The sequence below is a fragment of the Mytilus galloprovincialis genome, chromosome 2, assembly GCF_965363235.1.
Source record: "Mytilus galloprovincialis chromosome 2, xbMytGall1.hap1.1, whole genome shotgun sequence".
NCBI classification, from domain to species: Eukaryota; Metazoa; Mollusca; class Bivalvia; order Mytilida; family Mytilidae; genus Mytilus; species Mytilus galloprovincialis.
In genome coordinates, this window is record NC_134839.1 from 53,910,723 (window position 1) to 53,934,501 (window position 23,779).

The window sequence follows — 23,779 nt, forward strand, 5'->3', positions numbered from 1 at the left end:
CCATTGAAATCCAACTTGACTGAAATCATCCAAAAATATCTTGTTTGATGTTTTAAACAACCACTTACATCCATTAGCTTTATAAAAAAAAAACATAGATCACAATGCTTGAGTTGGTTGTAGAGGAATCCTGGCATCCAACTTTAATTTATGTATGTATATATATACAATACAGGTGGTATCTGATGTGCTTCCAAAGTTCTTTGTTTTTTGTCTTGCCTTGACGGAGTCAAAAAGTGAGACATAAGTATGGCGTTTCTAAAATCTGCAGAGTCCACGTCAATAATGTATTAGTTTGTGACTAGGTCTACTTTATAATAAACCACTAGTGGTAAGTCAAAGATATTTGATTTGCAGTTGTATAAGCATTGGCACATCTCATTTCCATGGAGATTATTTGGCCCCATTCCCTAGTCATGGTATATTGGCTATGAACCTTGCTTAATTTATATATATATTAGTTTGTGATTCGGTCTTATTTACAGTGAACCACTAGTGGTTGGTCACTGATATTTGGTATGCAGTTGTATTAGCATTGATATATCTCATTTCCCTTCTTTTTAATACAGGCAAACCAATGTTGTCTTTTGTTTTATACTGGCCAATCAATGTTGTTTTGTTAAGAAGACAAATTCTTGGTTTATTAGCTAATGAGAATAAAAAGTATAAAATGTAAAAGAAATAAAGAAATATGAGAACGTTTTGAGTGACATATAGACAAATTATGTTGGTTTACAGGAACAAATGTCTGTTGTTTCTTAAATATCACTTCAGTTGAAAAATTCATATCTCTTTTAAAATCACATAATATAAATGGAATAAGAAATTTTGGTAAATCATGTATAGTTTCAAAGCCAATAAAATCCAACACATCACCTTGGAAACATGGATGCTGTCTGGCTGAATTCAAAGAAAACCTGCACCAATCAGAACATGTTTCAAATGGAGCACATGCTTGCATAATGTTTTGAATGATTTGATTGGCTGTTACATCATGACCTTGTAATAAACGTTGTATGTAGCACCCCTGCACATCTGTGTCAACATCTTCTTTCCATAAAAGACACCTTGATATTGACTTCCAATTAGTGCAGTATGGATCTTTCAAGTTTTCTTTTGGAAAATAGGTTAAAAATCCAAGACACATTTCATCTGATGTAGAGTATCCGAAATGAACATTTTCTGAACGTGAGGTTGTAGAATATATACATGTTACCTTTATTTCATCTCCTGGTTTTAACTTTACTGGTTCCTGATAGCTGAAATATAGAAACAAAACAAAGAAGGTGTTTGTGATATTCTTTAAAAAATTATTTAAATTTGAGTAGTAAATATTTGTTATTAAAAAACTTAAAATGGAGTATTTAGTTAATTAAAGAAAACAAATTATGAACCTATAAGCTTAACATGTATACATACGAATGAGTGGAATGAGTTGCCTTATAGAGAAATAATGTTATTGCTTTTGACACTATACACCATTTACAAATGTTAATGAGCACCTCCATCCTGAAGTACAGTGACCAATATTAGATGTAAAAGGGCTTGATTTCTGTATCGAAAATGTGATTTTTTTTGTCAGCTAGTTTTCTGGAAGTGTCACCATTTGTTGATACAGTATTATTCTGTTTTATTTCACATGTTTTTATGAATTGTCATCTGTAATACCGTATAGTTGGTGTCAAACTTCATGACTTTCATTGAATAAGGTATACAAAAAATTTTGCCAGATTCGAAACCTTTGGAATTTGCATGTGCCATTTTAAATTGGTGGAATTTATTTTGCCGATTTTTTTCTATCCGCTTAAATAAGCCAAAAAATAGTACACCCTATAGGTACAATATTGTAGAAAAAAAGAACTGTACTCTGCACTTATTACTCTATGTACCTCCGAATATTTCACAGATCCAGATAAAAATAGGCACTGAAAACATGTACTAAACAAATCTAGACTGAGAGCAGTTTAGAGCTAGATCTCACTTGTCGATCATTGAAAATTTATATTGACCAACATATATGTTTTTTATTGTGTTGCTTGTTGAGTGTTACTCTTGGTCACAGTATATCCCAAATCACTTTCTTTTTATACTATCAAAGTGTCAACTTGGCTATCTGCTGACCATAGAATGATTAGGGGTAACTCTATATGAACTGTATCTCTATTATAGAATAAATATAGGTATTTTCAAGCTTTAGTAAATCTCAAATGGCACTTTTGGGGACTCCATGTTGTTGGTTTTTTTAATAAGTTCAGTTGCTAAATATCTTTGTTAAACAGGAATATTATATATTTAAATACCTGTGTTTCCATTAATTATACCCTGATTTTTGGTGAATACCCTAAAGATATTTTAGTCATTTTTGGTGTGTTGATTGCATGAAATGGCATTTAATATCTTTTCTTTTTTATAAATATCAATGGTTAGCTGAAGGACGCCTCCGGGTGCGGGTATTTCTCGTTGCATTGAAGACCTGTTGGTGACCTTCTGCTGTTGTCTGCTCTATGGTCGGGTTGTTGTCTCTTTGGCACATTCCCCATTTCCATTCTCAATTTTATCTTTAAAAAATGGATTCGAGGGTCACTGATGAGTCTTTAGGAGACGAAAGTCTGGCGTAAATGCAAAATGTAATCCTTGTATCTATGATGAGTTTAGGTGATCATAGGTAACACTGTCAAAGTTATGAACTGCATCTCTAATATAGAAAAGACATAGGTAAATTCAAGCTGTAGATAATCTTATTTGTGTAACAATAGGACTTTTATGGATTTCCTGATTTGTTGGAGAATAAGTTCAGTTTCTGTTGCTTTGTTAAAGAAGGAATTAAACAGATTAAAAGCTATTCTTTTAAAGTTACCTGTGAAGCACAGGCATGTCGTAGTTGAAATTCTGGTCATATGCGAGATCTTTTATTTTTCTGTCTTTACGGTACAATTCTATTCGTTCTTGACGACCTTCAAAATATATTTGACGATCATTCAGACATGATTAAATTATGTTCATAATACGATTCAAATCAATTCTAACTATTTGGAAATTTATCCATAATGTCTGAAAACTGTCCATTATTTCTTGTATAATGTAATGACTCCCGATAAACCTGACCTTTTCATTTAGCAATATCTTAACTTGAATAAATTTATGAAATTACGATCTTTCATCTTACAATACGAGGACCCATACTAAGATGAAATCTGTTTGACTGTAGACAAAATTGTTAAAAACACAGGTAAAGGTATAAGTGATTGAACCCTTATTTGGATACTTCATTCTGACATTCTGGAAGTTATTCTGAAAAATATCAAAACGCGGTAGATAGGTATTTGATCATCATCACTATATATATGAGAGTTTCGCTTATCATCCATTACTTTCAAAACAAAGCACGATGCTCCGACATTTATAGGTGTTTGATAGTATCTCTTGTATATTTACCCCTTATCTTTTCATTCTCAATATGTTGTCCACTGGACGTTAAGCAACCGATCAATATCAATCAATCAATATGTAGTCTTCTAATCTTATTACGAAAATGCATGTGAGCTTTGATGAAAAATTTAAGTTGCTAGTTCTTAGCCTTCATAAATGAAACTTCAATCAAAAAGATTGTAAAAGAAAACGGGTGTTTCCAAATAATGAATTGGTCTATGGAAAAATTTACCCAAATAATGCATATGGTTATATCCAGATGTAATATAGATTTCATCTTCAATAAGCTTGTCTGAACATTCAGGTGAACATTCGCCAGTAACGACAACTCTCTTTTTCTTTGGCTGAAGATCAATCCAATACTGCCCGACTATCATAATTCCAGCATCGTATTGCCGTAATACGTGTGTGTAAAATATTGTCATTCCAGATGCATCTGTCATCCCCTCGTAGAGATCAGGATTATTCCAATGAATCTATAATATTAAGGAAATATTATTGTCTAATCTAATTTTAGCCCCCTGTTCCCCCCAAAAAAACAACAATATGCAAACCACCTCAATATCAATGATAAAGAAGTAATATAATTCTACATATTTGGAACATCTGGTTTAAAGGTGAAAAATTTATATTTTATTGCCAACTTGTTGTCTTAGTATGCAAAATAAATTTTATAGTGTATCAATCTTTTTCAATATGCAAATCTTGTTTTTGAAGGAACCCCGGAGATTAGCAATTACACAGATACTGTAATTTTACCGTTCAGGATTAGAACACTATATAAAACAATTATTTCAGTACCAGCTTAACAGTAATATCAGGTGTTTTGGGGTGTAAGAGGACACACATACCCTTTATATCATACCTGAAGTGCACCTTTCCTAAACCCGTTCTTTCCTATTCTAAACCCTGAACTATTGTGAGAACATTCCCCTGACATTCCCATACTCCAAATACCAATCACACTCGAGCATTTAGGGCTCGCAATCATACCACAGGTAAATGGTTCATTCATGTCTTCTGTGATATCTTCCACTGAAATCATTTCAAAAAGTAAATTTGGTTACCAAAACTTCGCCCAGAGCGTCTGATACGGTGCTTTTTGTCCGCAATTCGCTTTTTGTCCGATAATTTTGCTTTTTGTCCGAAACTTTTGCTTTTTGTCCGTTGCTTTTTGTCCGATTATTTTGCTTTTTGTCCGAAACTTTTGCTTTTTGTCCGTTGCTTTTTGTCCGTTTTGCCTTTTGTCCGATTATTTTGCTTTTTGTCCGAAACTTTTGCTTTTTGTCCGTTGCTTTTTGTCCGTTTTGCTTTTTGTCCGATAATTTTGCTTTATGTCCGATATAAAATGTGTATATTTTTGGCAGGTTTCATTTTGAACTTCAAAATACCATGTCCTTTTAGGAGTTAAATACAGACCATACTCACATTATAAATGATTTGTACATGAAATTTCATGTCTTTTACAATATATCGCATTACCTCTAAAATGGCTCGAAGCACTAATATCCTAGACCCGTAGGTGTTGGTCAACAGAGGGCAAGGGGAATACTCTTGTATATCCCTAAGTCTAAAAAACAACTATTGAAAGCTGGCTAAACTAAGACATACTCCAGGTAGGCCATTATACCAGAAGAAGAGGTAGTCAAACCCTTATAAATGGCTTATAGCACTTATGTCCTGGATCTACACGAGTTTATCAGCAAAGAATTAAAAGGGGCATGAGTTTCGCCGGTATATCACGAAGTAAAAATAAACCTCATTATTGCCAGCTCTTCAAACTAAGAGATTCTCCACGTTGGCCATTATACCAGAGGTATAGGTAGGCAGTGCCTCTTAAATGGTCCATGGGCCATGGCACTTATGTCCTCGACCCGTACGAGTTGGTCAGAAGAGGGTAAGGGGAATACTCTAGTATATCACACAGTCCACCAAAAATAGTGACGGCTGCCCAAACTAAGACATTTTTAGGTGCGCCCTTATACTAGATGTTGGAGTAGTCATTCTCTTAAAAATGGCTCATAGCACTTATGCTATAGACCCGAACGAGTTTGTCAACAATGAGTTAAAAGGGGGATGAATTAGCCCGGTATATAACGAAGTTGAAATAAACTGTTGCCCGCTGGCTAAACTAAGAAATTATCCACGCGGGCCATAATATGAGAGGTAGAGGAAGGGATTGCCTCTATAAAATGACCATGAGCACGTATGACCTAGACCCGTACGAGTTAGTCAGCAAAGTGTAAGGTTGGTACCCTAGTATATAATAAAGTCGAACTAAACTATTGCTGGATGGCTAAGAGATTCTCCGCGTGGGCCATGATACCAGAGGTAGAGGTTGTCATTGCCTCTAAAATGGCCTAAATCACTTATTCCCTAGAGAAGTACGCGGTATCATCAAAGGGTTTAAAAGGGAGTTGGAACCTCTGTTTACAAAGAAGTCGAAATAAATTATTGCCGGCTTGCTTAAGTACGAGATTCTCCAAGTTGGCCATTAATCCTAGGTTAAATGTGTGCATTGCCTTTTAAATGGCTGATAAAACTAACGCCCTAGACCTGTACGAGTTTGTCAGCAAAAGGTTAAAGCGGGGATGCGATGCCTCTTTTTACAACGAAAATATAAATTAAGCCGACTGGCCTAACTAAGAGATTCTATACGCGGGGTATTATATCAGAGGATGAGGTAGGCATTACCTCTAACATAGCCATAACACGTATGTCCCAGACCCGTGTAAGTTAATCAGCAAAGGGTAAGGGGGGTACCTAAGTATTTCACAAAGTCGAAATAAACTATTGCTGGCTGGCTAAACGAAGAGATTCTCCACATGGGCCATGATACCAGAGGTAGAAGTGGCCATAGCCTCAAAAATGGCCACTTATGCCGTAGACCCGTACCAGTGCTTCAGCAAAGTGTTAAAAGGGGGAGGTGGTATCTATGTTTACAACGAAGTCGAAATGAATTATTGCCGGCTGGCCAAACAAAGAAATTCTCAACATAGGCCATTATAACAAAGGTAGTGGTGGACATTGCATCTAAAATGGCCCATACTTCTTATTCCATTGATCTGTACGAGTTTGTCAGCAAAGGGTAAGGAGGGTACCCTGGTATATAACAAAGTCGAAATAAACTATTGCCGGATGGCCAAAAATAAAAGATGATCCACGTTTATCATGATACCAGAGGTAGAGGTGGGCCTTGCCTTTAAAATGGTTTATAGCACTTATGCCAGCAAAAGGAAAGGAGGGTATTCTAGTATATCGCAAAGTCGTTATGAAATATTGCCGGCTGTTCAAACTACGAGATTCACCACATGGGCCATGCTACCAGAGGTATAGGTGGTCATTGCCTTTAAAATAGCCTATAGCACTTATATGGCATATACCCGTACGAGTTTGTCAGTAAAGAGCTAAAATGAGGAGGTGGTACCTCTGTTCACATTAAAGTCAAAATAACTGTAGCCGGTAGGCCAAACTCCGGGATTCTCTACGTGGATCATTATACCAGAGGTAGAGGTTTATTTCGACTTCGTTGTAAACAAAGGTAACACCTTTTATTTTTAACCCCTTGCAGGCAAAATCGTACAGGTCTTTGGAATTAGTGTTATATGCCATTTTAAAGGCAATTACCATATCTATCTCTGGTAAAATGGCCTACGTGGAGAACCTCTTAGTTTGGCCAGCCGGCAATACTTTATTTCGACTTTGTTGTAAACAGAGGTACCATCTCCCCCTTTTGATTCATTATTGTCAAACTCGTACGGGTCTAGGGCATAAGTGCTATCAGAAATTTGTATGGCAATGCCCTCCTCTATCTCTGGTAAAATGGCCTACGTGGAGAATCTTTTAGTTTGGCCAGCCGGCAATTATTAAAGTGTATTTCGACTTCGTTGCAAACAGAGGTACCACCTTACCCTTTTAATTCATTGTTGTCAAACTCGTACGGGTCTTGGGCCTAAGTGATCTGTGCCTTTTTTAAGGCAATGCCTACTTCTACCTCTGGCATCATACCCCACGTGGAGAATCTCTTGGCCAGCCGGCAATTGTTTATTTCGACTTTTTTATATACCAAGGTACTTCCCTAACCCTTTGCTGACTTACTCGCTGGCTTATCCCTTATTGTAAGTAAGTAAGTTCAATAAATATAAGACTATATGCCAGGTCTTTCTGACAACCAATTACAAACAAATTGGGGTTTATCTAATGAGGCTTTTCCCAGGATGCAATTGCTCGTAGACTGTATACAGTTGACCAAATAATCCACAAATTCCGCAAAAGGATCTTTTAATTATAGGCCATGTCCATTTAGACATTAAGCAACAAAAGCCCAGCATGACCGATGCATTTGTCTTTAACATCTCCGATATTGATTCCGCGTGGCCTTCCAATTGACATGAGTGTCCATTGGTGTTCATTGTTAAACCTTTGGAGCTATATCAGTTTTTGTGGAAATTAAGAGCACGATGACCTTCCCTTGGTGATAACAACATGACCAACAACCATATCGTGTGTTACCAAAAGCCGTCAGCGATAGTCACACCGACAATTTGCTACCTTCGTGGACAAAAGCCTGGCTTTTCGCTGGATCCTAATTAACATCTAGTGTTGTCACTACCTTTTGCTGTAGAGATTTAGTTGCACAACATAACAGAAACATTCTTTGTAAATACTCTATGTTGATATTTTGACATTTGGATGGTTCATATACCAATTGTAGCCGAAAAATGATAATGAAACATTTCTGTTTAATATCGATCTATTGTTGGAATTGTAAATTTTCATATTCAATTTTTGTTTGTTTAAAGATGACCATTTTAAATAAAGATTTTAATTTTTTTAAAAGCAAGTGTTAGACTTGTGCTTTTATTGCCACTCAGTTCATATAACCTGTCATTTTAGTCGAGCCTGTAACTTTTGTTGCAGAAAGCTCGACATATGAATAGTGATCCGGCGGCGGCGGCGTAAGTTAACTTCTGAAAAGCTTAATATTTTAGAAGGTGGAAGAATTGGATGCTTCATACTCTGTATATAGATGCCTCATGTTACGAAGTTTCTGTCAGTCACATGTCCAATGTCCTTGACCTCATTTTCATGGTTCAGTGATCACTTGAAAAAAAAGTTCAGAATTTTTGTAATGTTGAATTCTCTCTTATTATAAGTAATAGGATAACTATATTTGGTATGTGCGTACCTTGCAAGGTACTCATGCCCGTCAGACAGTTTTCACTTGACCTCGACTTCATTTCGTGGATCAGTGAACAAAAGTTAGAATAAGTTTTGGTGGTCAAGTCCACATCTCAGATACTATAAGCAACAGGGCTAGTATATTCGGTGTATGGAAGGACTGTAAGGTGTACATGTCCAACTGGCAGGTGTCATCTGACCTTGACCTCATTTTCACGGTTCAGTGGTTATAGTTAAATTTTTCTGTCTTGGTCTGTTTTTCTCATACTTTATGCAATGAGTCTACAATATTTGTTGTATGGAATGATTGTAAGGTGTACATGTCTAGCGGGAAGATATCATCTGACCTTGACCTCATTTTCATGGTTCAGTGGTCAAAGTTCAGTTTTTGAGTTTTGGTCTTTTTATCTAATATTATATGCCAAAGGTCACTATATTTGGTGCATGAAAATATCTTATGATCTATATATAAGTCTCCCAGGTTTTATTTGACCATGACCTCAATTTCACGGTTCATTGCACAGTGTTAAGTTTTTGTGTTTTGGTCTGTTTTTCTTAAACTATAAGTAATAGGTCAAGTATATTTGTTGTATCGAAGAATTGTTAGCTGTTCATGTCTGCCTGGTATGGTTCGTCTGACCTTTACCTCATTTTCATAATTCATTTGGTCTTTGTTTAGCTATCTTGGTTAATGTTAAGTTTATGTGGCAGTTGTAATAAATCTTTATACTTAGGGCTATCAACATAATATTAATGATGAGTAAAGTAGGCGAGACATTTCAGTGTGTGCACTTTCATTCGTTTACTTTTGTGTAAATTTTATACAGATCAGTATTTTTTCAAATGTTTTACCAATATTTTAGCTGCATGTAACATCTTGAACACTCAGAACAGCAAAACAAAATTTAGATTTCAGAAATAAATAGCCTTTAGTCATCGACGAATAGCCGATGATTTCAAGAGTTGTTTCCGTTAAAGGATGATTCCTTTTTTTTTGTGCAATACTTGCTCTTTCGGAGGCTCGAGGGTAATTTCAGCAAAAATTTTATTATTTTTGTTTTCATTACAAATTTTATTTATTACACTATTAGTTATAACTTTATGAATTGGCTCAAAAATCAACCCAAAAAATCGAATGATTTTGGCCTCAGATTTATTTTTCAAATGTTTATATCACTGTAAAAGCTCCAAATTGTCTCCCTTTAGTGCAATAATGACATTTTGTTTTGGCATTAGAATTAAAATGTCTTTTTCAACTCATCGGTGACCTATAGATATTTTTCAAATATGCTTTACGTAAACTAAACAGTTGTAAAATTAAATCGATTTCTGTAATTGAGTTCTTTTTTTATTTCGATATATATATCTCTCTATTTCTCCTATTAGTTCAACTTAAAAAAAAGTACCTTAACAAAAATGGTTGCTTCTTTCGATGGCAGATTGTGAGCTTAAGTGAACGATAACCCCATGTTTTTATTTGATTTTTCTATTTAGTATATGATAAAAGTTCATCTATAGAAAAACAAGCAAAATCCTACATGTATATTTAAAAAATAATGGATTAATACCCTCCAGTCCCCTTAACGACAAAAAAAAATAAATAGAACATTACGTTTAAGTATCACCTACAGTATTTTACAACCTCCTTTGGTGATACATTATATGTATTTCTGCTGTTGTTTTATATAAGTTATTGTCCTGAATAAACATCTTTATGCGTTTTTGCGTTTTTGCGTTTCAGTTTTTATTGTGAAATTTCTTCAATCAGCCAAGACAAACTTTAAATTTCGCCTTAACGATGTTTTCGCGAGAAATCCATGTATTATTATCGAATTACTACATTTAATCATTGTCTAGTGCCCTAAAATGAGATTTTCCGAGACGCTGGGTTTGAAATGGGATACCCTATTTAATTTAAACAATATTTGCAATCTTTTCAAAAAGATGCAGATGGGAATTTTCGTTCCTTATGAAAGTGTTCGCAAGGAGTTAAATTATAAACTCCTTAGGCTTAAATTAAAATATTGTTTGTTTGCAGTTTACCGACCGACCCTTGAAAATCCTCCCGACTGTGAAAATTTTATTGCTTTAAATTTGAAGAAATTTTTTTTAATACTTCTATTGACGCGATCCGGAACTTTGGGTCCTTTCCGGAAATGATTTAAAGTCTGGGTCAATTACGCATTTCAAGTTCGGTTTTTCTTAGCTTCCCGTCTAGCGTTCATGTGACCATTTAATGATAAAGCACATGGAAATTGTTTACAGGTATCCATGAAGTCACGGAGGAGTACTTTACGCTGTCGTCTCGTGTCAATTTTAAGACAAATAACAAACAAAAAAGTTTATTAGTAAACTGTTTATACAGATTTAGGCACATGTAACGATGTGTGATGATATCATTGACGATGATGCAGCAGATATTCATAACTGACACGATAACCATTCTGTCTCAAACAAATCGGGTACAGAATCTGTGGAGCCTGACTTTATGGAACCAATTTCAGTGGTTAAATAATTCGACAGCAGCTTGAAGTATGGCATATTTTCTACTAATCGTTGTGGAGACGACAAAGATGAAACCACTCCTCCGTGACTTAAATCTTCATGGATATCTGTAAACACGCCTGTACGGAGAAATGGGCTCATTTGAAATGTTAATGGATATAGATCATGCCAAATCAATTAGAAGCAACCCTAACTACACAAAGATGTAGAGAAAATGAATGGTTAGCTTGAAAAATAAATATACTCTATCTATATTAAATCTATCTTCGATTGCAATGAGTATGCTCCTTTAGGATAAGGGGGGCTGCCCCACTCATTGCAATTATTCTCTTTCTTACAATATTAAATATACCCAAACTGTGTGGCCTGTGTGAATTCAATTAAAACATGTCCTTAGGAGCTATGCTGCCAATTTTTTTTATGCATTAAAAACATTTCAGTACAGACCATTTACTTTTAATGGGGTGCTATGGATTTCACCCCAAACTTTAGATTTCTTTGGTTTTCATTAAAGCCTGGCAAAAATATAACCTTATCACATATAATTAAATATTGTTAGAAATATGAAAACAGTCGAATGTCTTAATACTTTTTTTTCAATTGAGGAAGATTCAATGGTTATTTTTTTTTTTATTAAAAATACACTCTTTAATACATTGTCTTATTTATCTTTAATATCTACATTTTTCTGATGAAAATACTCTACTCATGAAAACATTCTAGTCAAGAAGCATACATGTCTGAATATATTTCTTTAAAACAGTTCTAGTCATAATGACATTCCTTGTTTATAAGTGTTCCAGTATTTAATAATTATACCATATTTTATGTCATAAATTGGATAATGACACTATGTTAAAGTTTCAGTTTTGGTTTAAAGTTTTTTATCTGAAAATGCCTGTTCATTTGATGTTGGTTTTCAGCATGTCCAGTGTTTGTTGTTTTAAAATGTTTTTTTTTTTTCTTCACAAGAAACTTGGTTTAGTGTAACTGCTTGTTTAAACTGTATTTTGGCTGATAAAATAAAATATTTTTCCTACCTACCGACCCTTCAGTCTGAAGGTACAGTCGGAAAACTGCAAACAAACATATTTTTAAGGTTGGCCTTATAGGATTATCAAAAAGCAACTATTAAGGACCCCTTGGAATAAAGATCTTCCAAGACAACGTGTTCGAGAGTTTGAGTTTAATACATGACTTTTTAAAACTTAATGGACGGAGCAGGATTATCTTACTCTTCCAGTTAATCATACATCATCACAGTTGCATTGGTTCTTGTTGCTCAGATTTTAAATTTCAATGATTTCGTCCGAGACCACAATTGTCGTCCCTTGATTTTCGTTATTAGTCCCTAGTGATAACAGTGGGTTACTTGCCAATAATTTTTATACCCCTTCCAAATTTATTTCTCCTTGTTTAATGCCTCACATTGTAAGTAGGGGGGGGGGGGGGTGAAATTACACTGTAAAAAAATTTGGGTCCAGAATTTTGCAGGAAAGTAGTGATTTGGTCCAGCTGAAAAAGGTTAAAAATTAGCACTTCGGAAGCTGTCAAAAGATTTCAAGACACCCTAAACACAAAATTGTCCATATTTTGAGTTAGACGCGATGAAGTTTTCTATAATTTTGATATAATTTGTCCCAAAATTAGTACAACACACTGTAAAAGTTTCATTGAGAAAGCGCAGGTGGGATTTTTTAAATTTTTATTTATGTTCTAAAAGAAATGCGCTACGAATTAATTGTGTTCTCGGACCATTTGTTTTGTGGACTGTTGTGTATCTTGTTGTTTTTCATTCATCTGCGGCTTTGTTGGTTTGTTTCAACCCTTTTTAGTGTGATTATCCTTTGGTACACTTTGCCTCTCTCTTATATATGATATCGCAATAATTATATATATGTAAGCGTTCATATACATTTATATGGATACAATGTTGAATTAAAATAGATATAATAATTAGATGAGTGAAAAAAAGAAAATGAAGTAATAATTGTACGTGTGAGGAGTTGGCATTCTTATAAAAAAGAAGATGTGGTATTATTGCAAATGAGACAACTATCCACAAAAGACCAAAATGACACAGACATTAACAGCATTAGGTCACCGTACGGCCTTCAACAATGAGGAAAGCCCATACAGCATAGTCAGCTATAAAAGGCCCCGATAAGACAATGTAAAACAATTTAAACGAGAAAACTAACGGCCTTATTTATGTCAAAAAAATAAATGAAAAAACAAATATGTAACACATAAACAAACGACAACCACTGAATATACAGGCTCCTGACTTGGTACAGGCACATACATAAATAATGTGGCGAGGTTAAAGTCTTTTACACTAGAAATATTTTAGATCTTGTTATATAGACTAATTCTTATTCATTCTGGTCGTAAGTTAGTCTGTCATCCTCAAACGTGTGAGCAATGGTGTACGTACACCAATTTGTAGAATACATGGGATATTCAAAGACTTAAACGAACGTTAAGTCTCAGAGGCATGACTTTTTATTAGTTGTTAGTGGCTTTGAAATAGCTGTCAGATAACTGCGAGTACTCTCAGATCTGTTCATTGTGACTTTTTGTGTCGGGATGTATAAGTACCCGGCCACGTCCACTTGTATTTGTGTCTATCTGATGAGTTAAGCCTTTTTCAACTGATTTTTATAGTTCGTTCTTATGTTGTACTGTTATACCACTGTCCCAGGTTAGGGGGAGGGTTGGGATCCCGCTAATATGTTTAACTCAGGCACATTATTTAAATCTGTGCCTGTCCCAAGTCAGGAGCCTGTAATTCAGTGGTTGTCGTTTGTTTATGTGTTACATATTTGTTTTTCGTTCATTTTTTTACTTAAATAAGGCCGTTAGTTTTCTCGTTTGAATTGTTTTACATTGTCTTATCGGGGCCTTTATAGCTGACTATGCGGTATGGGCTTTGCTCATTGTTGAAGGTCGTACGGTGACCTATAGTTGTTAATGTTTGTGTCATTTTGGTCTTTTGTGGATAGTTGTCTCATTGGCAATCATACCACATCTTCTTTTTTATATGCTCGAAACTTTAGAATAGTTTAGAAATTTATCAAATCAAATAATCCTTGAGTGATGGTTTCGTTATTGAAATTCTAAATTGATGTTTAACCGCGCTAAATATTATATATGATAATCATACGAATAAGTCAGGAACGGAGTTTCAATCTGTAATTCAATAGTTGTTGTTTGTTTCTGTATTTGTTTGTCGTATAGTGTTTTGTAAATCAATGGTTTTCTCGTTTGAATAGTTTTATCATTATGTTAAATGGTGTCGGCGTTTGCTACATGTGGAAGTGCACACATTTACGACATGTTATTGCTTAAACGCACAGTTTCTTCTTCCCGCTAATAATATATAGTCACCATTTGCACTTATATGCGAATGGCCGATTGACAGTCGCTCCAAAATATTTTGCAACATTTCAGTTAAAAAAAAACTTTTTTAAGTCTGGTAATATTTTCGTCATATTTCCAACAACTTTATTTTTCTTAAACATTACAAATATTACAAATATAACAAACAAACAAACTTCATTTTTGGAACACTATCACAAAGTTTACGTAATACATGTGTAGCTATTTATTTAGATAAACTGTATTAATCCATACATTTCGGAATTATTTAGCAACTATATCCAAATGACGAGGAAGTTCGAGGCTATTCAAGTAATAAGATTAAGGAAACTTTGGTTAACACAACAGCATTTTCAACAAAGTAGTTTATTTTTGTTTGACAAACTCGAAAAGAGGGGGAAAAGTAATACAATGGTTACTTAAGCATTTACTTAATTTCTATCACGAAATAAATGCGTTTAATATTTTAGATACAGATACAATATAGTGCATTCGTAAATGTAAAACACTTTTTAATAGAAAATTTAAAAGAGATACATCAACAGTGTTTATTTTAGAATTGCTCAAGTCTGTAGGGCTTATTCCCGATTGTCCCACATTTTTTTAAATTAAGAGCTCATATTGTCCCACATGAAAAGTTCTGACTGGTCCACATTATTTTATGAGGCGAAATGTTCTTATCCCTTGTTAGATTGTCTCTATGGTTTTGTTTCAGACATATAAGCCAAAATCTACATTTTATGCGATGCTCTTCTTTTAGACATTGCGGCCATCTTAATTATTGGGCGGGGTCATCGGATACTTTTTTGAAACTAAATACCCTAAGGATGATTTTGGCCATGTTTGCTTTAATTTTGCCAGTAGTTTCAGAAGAGTAGATTTTTGTAAAAATTAATGACGACGACGAATAATGAGAAAATGAGAAAAGCTCACTTAGTCCTATGGTCCAGGTGAGCTAAAAAGCAAAACGGACAAAAAGCAACGGACAAAAAGCAAAAGTGTCGGACAAAAAGCAAAATTATCGGACAAAAAGCAAAACGGACAAAAAGCAACGGACAAAAAGCAAAAGTATCGGACAAAAAGCAAAATTATCGGACAAAAAGCAAATCGGACAAAAAGCAACGGACAAAAAGCAAAAGTATCGGACAAAAAGCAAAATAATCGGACAAAAAGCAAAAGCGGACAAAAAGCAAATCGCGGACAAAAAGCACCGTATCAGCGTCAGATTTAGTTTAAAAATATAGAAAGTTCATAGATACCGAGACAGCAGACAGAAAACAAACAAGACAACGCTCACACAATGATAATTACAGAAAAATTAAACGTATATAAATGTTCAATATGTTTGAAGGTTTTAGTTAATTTTAAAATCATTGAACTATTATGTATTTTTGATCAGAGAAAATTGCTTAATGAATAGTAAGGATAACCTGCATTTTAATTGTGTTTATAACTCTTATGGTTCTTTTTTTTTAAAGTTAGACTAACATAAAATAGTCTTTAACTTTGAAACCTGAAGACCCTTTTTGGGGTAAAGATTGCATGAAATGCAATCAAAACCCTATGTTACTAACTTGATATCTAAATCTTCCAAGGCTTATTACTACAGATAGTGCATTGATCATAACATTCTTTACACCTTGTCCATGAACATTTCCAGAAATTTATCAACGTTATTTATGCTCAAATACTCAGGTCATAAAACGATGTTACACGTGTCAAGAAAATTGCATATCTTCTGCAAGGTGCAGGAATCTAATATCTGTTAAAAATATAAATGATGTCATTGTTAACGTCATCTTGAATAAAAATTAGAGTTATCTCCCATTGTCCAGATTAGTAGTCGAATCAGCTGCAACAAATGCTTTATTGACAATGCAATATTTATTATTATTTTACTTCCCACTGATAAAATAACGCTATCTTTACCTTTCTGTGCTTACAAGCACTTTGATTATTTACTAGTATTAGAGGCACCAACAATCTCTTGTATTTTAGTAATGTAGGCCTGAGAGGTTAGGACATACAGACATTACAGACATGCAGGAATATTTTGTAATGGTAACTTACTGTAAATATAAAAATACTGCAGTACCTGATTCGTCACAACCAAATAAAAGAATATGATGCATCACGTGTTTGTTGTCGATGACAGGCTTGGTTGCTACGATGTGGTAATCTTGGTCTTGTGGAAATTCAAATAGCAGACACCTGTAAGTTGTCGTCTGCCTTGGTACTTTTCTTTTTGGCATTTTTACAGTTATATTTCTTGTATCTAAAATAAAAATGCGACATTGTTTTAAGAAAGAATTTTGAACAATTTTACAGATCAATACAGTGGCAATACTCATTTTAAATGATATCTATTCCATTCAACATTCATCCATTTTCCATCCCTCCAATCTAACATCCAACTTATCCATGAATCAATCAATCCATTCATCTTTCTTTCTGTTAATGATGAAAAAACATATTGCAAAAAATTGTATAATAATACAATTCAAAAGTATTTTTAAGATCAAACCGTCAGTAAGAAAAATCACCTGCAGAGAAACAGAAACATCTTCGCATTTTGATCTAAAATTTAACTTATTACCTTTTTCCTTCAGCGATGGACAGTCGTCTATGGATGCTTCGCAAGATAGCCATGCCCTTTCCCGACACAAGGAACTATCTAAGGGTTCACAAATCCCTAAAAAAATAAAACAAATGTCTTCAAATTAAATGTATTTTTTTTTTTTACTTTAAAAAAACACTTTGTCAGGTTGGGGATGGTTGGGTAATCACAAACATTTTAACCCTGTCACATTCTGCTTGTCCATAGTGAGGAGCCTGAAGTTCAGTGTTCAGTGTTTGGCGTTGTTCGCGTCTGTCATATTTGTTTTTTGTAACTTGTTTCGTTATAACTTGGTCAGTTTTCTCTTTTGAATGGTTTCATATCTTTCATGGCAGGGCCTTTTATATCAGACTCGAGTATAGGGTAAATTAAAAGGCCGTACAGTTGCCTTTGATTGCTTAAATCCACTCATCATTTGAACTTTGGTGGATATATAGTGAACTCAGTGGCAATCATACCATATCTCCTTATTTTTATATTAAAGTCAGTTCGTGTTTGTATTTTTTTTATTATTTTAACCTGAGACTACTATAACTATGTGTTATAGTAGTCTCAGTTTTAACCATTCGTGTATTCTGTTCAAGTTTTAGCAAAGAAAATAAGCTTTCAACCAAGATGAAACTTAGTACACAATTATGCATCTGATCACCATGGAATTAACCTGGTATGATAAAATTGAGAATGGGAATGGGAAATGTGTCAAAGAGACAACAATCCGACCATAGAGCGGAAAAGGCCGAATGGCCACCAATGGGTCTTCAATACTGCGTGAAAATCCTGCACCCAGATTCGTGCTTCAGCAGGATGATATGGCAAAATAGTGTGTACCCTATACAAATATGAAGAATAGGAATTGTCAAAATAGAAATACAATCATGGCCAATGAGTTCGCTTACTTTTAAGGATAGTCATCGGCAAAAATAAAGCAAAAACAAAAATCATGTCTACATACTTCAATTCTAACTTTACCTGGATGAGATAAATTTGTTATACGGAGATGAACATTATCATACTGTGTCTTCCAGGTACAATCTGGATCACCAAGTTCTTCACCATTGTATCTCCCATCCCCATCAGAATCCAATAGACACAGCTTTTTATTCCACTGAATTAAAATTTAAATCATTGAATTACAAAATTGCGGTTTTTAGTTGAGTGTGCAGTGTGTTGCTTAGTTTTTAGTTTTCTATGTTGTGTCTTGTGTACTATTATTTGTCCGTTTGTCTTTTTCTTTTATAACCGTGACATTGTCAGTTTATTTTCGATCTATAATATCCACACTAATATGTGTCCACACTTATATGCCAAATATTTCAAGCAAACAATGAAATATTTTGAAATTTCATAAATGTTTGGGGTGACAATAAAATGAGGATGCAGTGTTCGTGTGATATTTTAAATATTATTTGAATAACTGTCCGACTGTTCGAGGGTTTCGTATTATATACAGTTAAGGTCTGTAACATCGTGATTTTTCGTCAGATAGTCTTGTCGTGCAAAACCTATCTAGAAATGAATATTTTGCATGCCGAAAAAATATAACCACTTCCATCGTAGGTCTTAACTTTCTACAATATGTTCCAACACTATTATTCTTTTTTAATTTTGAAACAATTCCTGTATTATTATTTGGTCTATATGTATTTTGGAATACCTCTCCGAATTGCTGAAAGTCGATACCAAAGGGATTCTGTTCATCTCCGCCCTCATTTTGTCGATGTCCAACTCCTTCCCATGTTTGTCCTTTGTTACAAGGATGGGGTACTTTGTCGCCATTTGGTATCAGGTTTTGGTAAGCTCTGTATGAAAGAACGCTGTTCACACATATTAGAATTCCCACGTACGACAAACTCCTGAATAAAAATCGTATATAATAGAAAGAATATTGGGAACCATTCATGACACAAAATCAGTACATGCACACAAAAAAAAACAGAAAAGACAAAGAAACAGCTATTTTATTGTTGTTCTTCGTCTTAAAGTTTATTGAAATCAACAAAAATAAAATACGAACACCTGATGTATTGACCACTTACAAAGCAAGTCGTGGCAAAGTGAAATTGTAACCAGTTGTAATAGCAAATTATCATAAATAAATGATAGACCAAATCAATTCCGAAATAAAAAAAAAATAGAAAATGATACTACAAGAGAATATCGATTTACACGAACCAGGTGGTTGAATTTGTTGCTTCTGAAGCAGTGTACTTAACCTATTGACAGTGAGTGTTAGGTGGGAAGAGGTTTGTTATTTCCAAATTGAGTAAAGAGATAGTTGGGACTAAACGCATTGCCTAAAGCACGAATTTTTAATGGCAAACATAGAAATGCAAGAAGTTACCAAGGGGACAAACGAAGACCAATAGTATAACGTCATCAGAGATCAATATTTTAATTAGATTGAACTAAGACAGTGTTGAAAAGTTTGAACTAAAGACTGTATACCATTGATTGTTACGCTTCTAATTAGCCAATAATGTAGCTATATCTTGTCAGTAGTTGTCAACAACAAGTTTTGTTTACATGTTTTAATTATATATATATATATATTTATATGATCATATACGGGCGAGATTTATAGGGTTTTCCTTCTGAATTCACAAATTTAATCCATTGAATTTTATATGTACCAAGTTGGACTGTCTGACACATATACCGCGATCGTTATTGCTTGACTATTTCTTTGTTGATGGTTAGTGTAGTTTGAGGAAATGTTCAATATTTTTTATTAATACCTGTTATCTTTTTGAAAGATAACACTCAAGGTGCAAGTCTCGCAGTACCTAGTAACTGCAGATAAAGTTTAAATTTTCATTAGTTTTATTCTATTCTTCTTTTTAATTTCCTTTTGTAAGACATTTGCCAACTTCAGAAAATTTGATATAGCATGGTATCGGTCACGCGTACACTATTATTTAAATGTCTAGTGTCCGCCCAAGATACCAACAATATGTAAGCTTTTGTAGGAATTGTATATAGTAGATGCAACGATTTTGCAGGATTCATCATTATTGGATCTACAAATAAGTCAGCATGTCCTAAATCGACAATTGACCTTTAATAACAGTTTTAGCTTTTGAAAACGACGTTTACCCATTTGTTTCTACATTATTTTTTTTTGGCAAAACTATAATAAAAATTATAAAATGCAAAAATGTTCAGCAAAATAAGATCTATAAATAGGGCAGCGTTTAAAGAGTTGAACCATTATAGAAAGAAGTTAATTCCTTTTTTCTTGTATCTCGAAAACTATAACAGATAGCTCGAAACAGTGAAACTGCTATGAACAGCAATAAAATATGAGCAATACAAGATCTAAAAAAAAAAAATAATAAATGACGCAAACCATTGGAGCCCTTTTAATAGGGGTTATTTGTCCAAAATGTTTTTTTTTTTTTTTTTTTTTTTTTTTTTTTTTTATATATACTTATTACCAGATTTTTACTTTTTATCTCAAAAACTATATTAGACAGAACTTATGAACAGCAAATTCTTTTGACAGGTGAGCGAATCGGACTCTTATAGGAGAAAAAATATATATTTATAATTTAAAATACCGAAGTGGGAAGTCCAAAAACATGACAAAACCAATTAAACGCTCGATGATGTCAACCAAAGGGGCGACTGACTGGGAAACAATTGTCGTATACCTGACTTAGTACAGGAGCCTTTAGTTTCACTCATTACCACTTTTGTGTTTATCGCTATTTTTTTTAATCTTTACACACTTATCATATAAATATTCAATTTCCTGACGTGTTTTTTTTTTACTTATAAGATTGGTAAACCTGTGTCGGAGACTTATTTTATGAATAAAAAGCAATAAAAATATAAATGTGCATCTTTCATTGACGGTTTTAGTCGTAAAACAGAGATATCCAACATAGACTTAAGTAATGAAAAGGCTTGTTTTACATACTAAAGTAGAGAGTTTAAAAGCCGATTGGGGTTTAGGTGAGATATAAAATATAACAAATTGTATAAAATATCAGACGCATTAATATTTTATTGGAAATCTTTTCTGCTCTTTATTTTCTGCCATGGTTTTCTTGATGAATTAGTTCTTAAATTACAACCTTTATTAGAATTCTAACAGCTTTTGCAATGATGCAAGGTGGGAATAAACATCATGAAATTAACTAAAAAATAATTAACATTTTGTTTACACATCTTTTATCTCGTGTTATCTTGTAAAAACATTCAATATCTTAAATGATCGACTGTGGATTTTGACACGTGAAGTTGTCTTAACCAGAACATAACATGATGTAATGTGTTACTTTTTTTCAATTAAAAAATTGCATTAAATTTAACCGAAAGGATGGGTGTTCACAGATTGATTTCAAACTAAATTAATAAATCAAGAAGATTTGGTCATTAAATAAAAGCATACCCATGCATGAAATATGTAATTTCTTTCAAAAATGAAAATGTAAATTTTTGTGCTATGCCACCGTTTTAAATAGATATGTTTTAAGTTGAAAACGCATGTGAAACAAATTACACATATTTATGCCACCCTATCGCAACGGAAAGTGTTTTTGTTTTTTAATCGCAATTGAGTAGTATCAATTTAATTTCTAGATCTATTAAAAAACATTCATGGTTGGATGAAACACTAGTGCAGATCGTATATTGACCATTAGTTTTGCGACGTTAGGTTTCTATCTTGTAGACTAGTCGTGTACTCATCAATGACATCCTAAACAAAATATTTTCAAAAGTATTTTACGAATTTTATAGTCATTATAAAGTTCACGCAGTCAACCGAGACATATTGGGATACTACACATGTCTCTGATGCAACGATTCGTGTCTGTTATATTTGATTTTCGTAATTATATTTTGTAATCAATCAGGCCGTTAGTTTTCTAAATTAAATTGTTTCAAAATTGTCATGTTTGGACATTTCCTAGCTAAAACACGGTATGGATTTTGCTCACTGTTGAAGGTCATACCTACAATTGATTACATCCACGTCATTTGAACTCGTGTGGATAGTTATCTCATTGTCAATCGTACCTCATCTCCTTATTTGTATATGAAATAAACAGTCAACACATACCATTCTGTCTTGATTATAATTGAGTATTCAAACATTAAGATAGTTTTTGTTTATTTAACAGAAAGATAAGGGATAAAACATAGCAATAAAAGATTATATCGATTAACCGTATATACATGCAATATACAAACAGCCATGTATTCAAAAGTTATATAAAACTACTTAACAAATAAAATAAGAAAAATGGTCAAATTGAACTTACGGCAAAATTGATACATTCATGTTCTTCCTCTTTTGTTGTATAATTTGTTTGGTTTGTTAAGATTTTCCTCATTTTTATCCAATCTAACAGGATTCTATTAGTCTTGGATTCATTTTTTTCTGAACTAGTGAGTTCATATTTGCATCAGAAATATTATCAGCTGTGGTCAGCTGTTATTGTTTTATTGCAAAAAGTTTTTAAGAATTAAACCGAATTTCCTCTTTCGTCATTTTGTTTAGATGAAAACACTTAAAAAAGGAATTAATCTATGTGTTTCTCAATAGAACTGTGGAAACGCCCTGAGTAAAAATGTGAGATCCTGACTTTGCTCCCTAAACTACTCGATGTGGACCCTTATCTAAGATATGGCCTTTTATCTCACTAAGTAGACTATTTCAATTAAGCCATTTTTAAATAGTTTAACTTCAATTGATGATTCAACTGATGGAATCAATCAAACGACAAATTTTAAAAAAAAAGTTTCAAGGCATATATTTAAGCTTAGATGAAAACTATGGAAACGTCACACTCTACCATTGCTTATGATGATATATGAGAAATGTAGGTTTTCGACGAAATATTTTTTTTTTATATTTGATTCCCATACTTCTGTGGCGGTCAAGCAAGATACATTAAAATATTCCTGTCCACCCTGTTGTTAATTTTTTTTAGCTCTCAAAGCATTTGGTTTTGCTGTTCATATTATTTTAGTTTGTTTTAAATTCATTCTTTTTTTTTTCAAGATTTGAAGTGTAGATACGACTTGGAATGTTTTAGACTTCTACGTGACATATATATGTTTTAGGTCGTTTGGTTGCTGTCACAGTGAACATTTTCTCATTCCTTCCATTCATTTCTATCATCTGGTAAAATCATAAGACTTTAAAAAAGAAATGGCGTAACTGACTTTTAAAATGTAATCTAAAATCCTAATTTTAAATACAATGGCAAATGTAAACATTGCGATAAAACTAAAATGCATTTATAAATATTTTAATCTCTACAATTTCCTTATGAACTTTTCCATTTCTTTAAAATGTTTAAATTAAAAACAAAAACATAAAATTCGAGTCTTTTCCCTTAACTTAATTTTGTTTATATGAAAATTCCTTTTCGTTGTTTCCAACAGTCATGGAGACTGTTTTCATTCGATTGTATATAAAATTTAAAAAAAATTATGATATCAAATAAAATTGAAAATTTCATGATTTACTTTTACTTATTAACTCTTGTGCAGGTGAGAGGAATAAAAAGCTTACCTGTTCATCTTGATTTTCTATCCTTCATTTTCAGATGGATACTTGCGTAAGACCCATAGTCAATTGTTTGTATAAAAGTATCTGGATTATCCAAGCACATGTTCCGTTTTTAATGTAAACTCCGAAGATGTATTTTCGTT

The 23,779-nt window shown here is 33.4% G+C and overlaps 1 protein-coding gene across 3 annotated transcripts; it reads right to left on the minus strand.

Moving 5' to 3' along the window:
- Nucleotides 1-614: 614 nt before the first annotated feature.
- LOC143063839 (tyramine beta-hydroxylase-like) lies at nucleotides 615-23,779 on the minus strand. 3 transcript variants are annotated; one of them, XM_076236229.1, is made up of 9 exons: nucleotides 23,640-23,779; nucleotides 18,768-18,966; nucleotides 18,083-18,218; nucleotides 17,093-17,188; nucleotides 16,592-16,771; nucleotides 4,295-4,464; nucleotides 3,662-3,905; nucleotides 2,858-2,954; nucleotides 615-1,259 (listed from the first exon to the last, which is right to left on the minus strand). In XM_076236229.1, the coding sequence occupies exons 1-9, from the start codon at nucleotides 23,645-23,647 to the stop codon at nucleotides 644-646; spliced, it is 1,746 nt and encodes a 581-aa protein (XP_076092344.1). In that variant the 5' UTR covers nucleotides 23,648-23,779; the 3' UTR covers nucleotides 615-643. The 3 variants fall into 3 exon arrangements, 2 of the variants coding, with proteins under 2 accessions (XP_076092344.1, XP_076092343.1); XM_076236228.1 differs by lacking the exon at nucleotides 23,640-23,779 and adding an exon at nucleotides 22,381-22,519; XR_012975116.1 differs by lacking the exons at nucleotides 615-1,259; nucleotides 23,640-23,779 and adding an exon at nucleotides 22,381-22,521 and having other exon boundaries at nucleotides 2,928-2,954; nucleotides 16,567-16,771.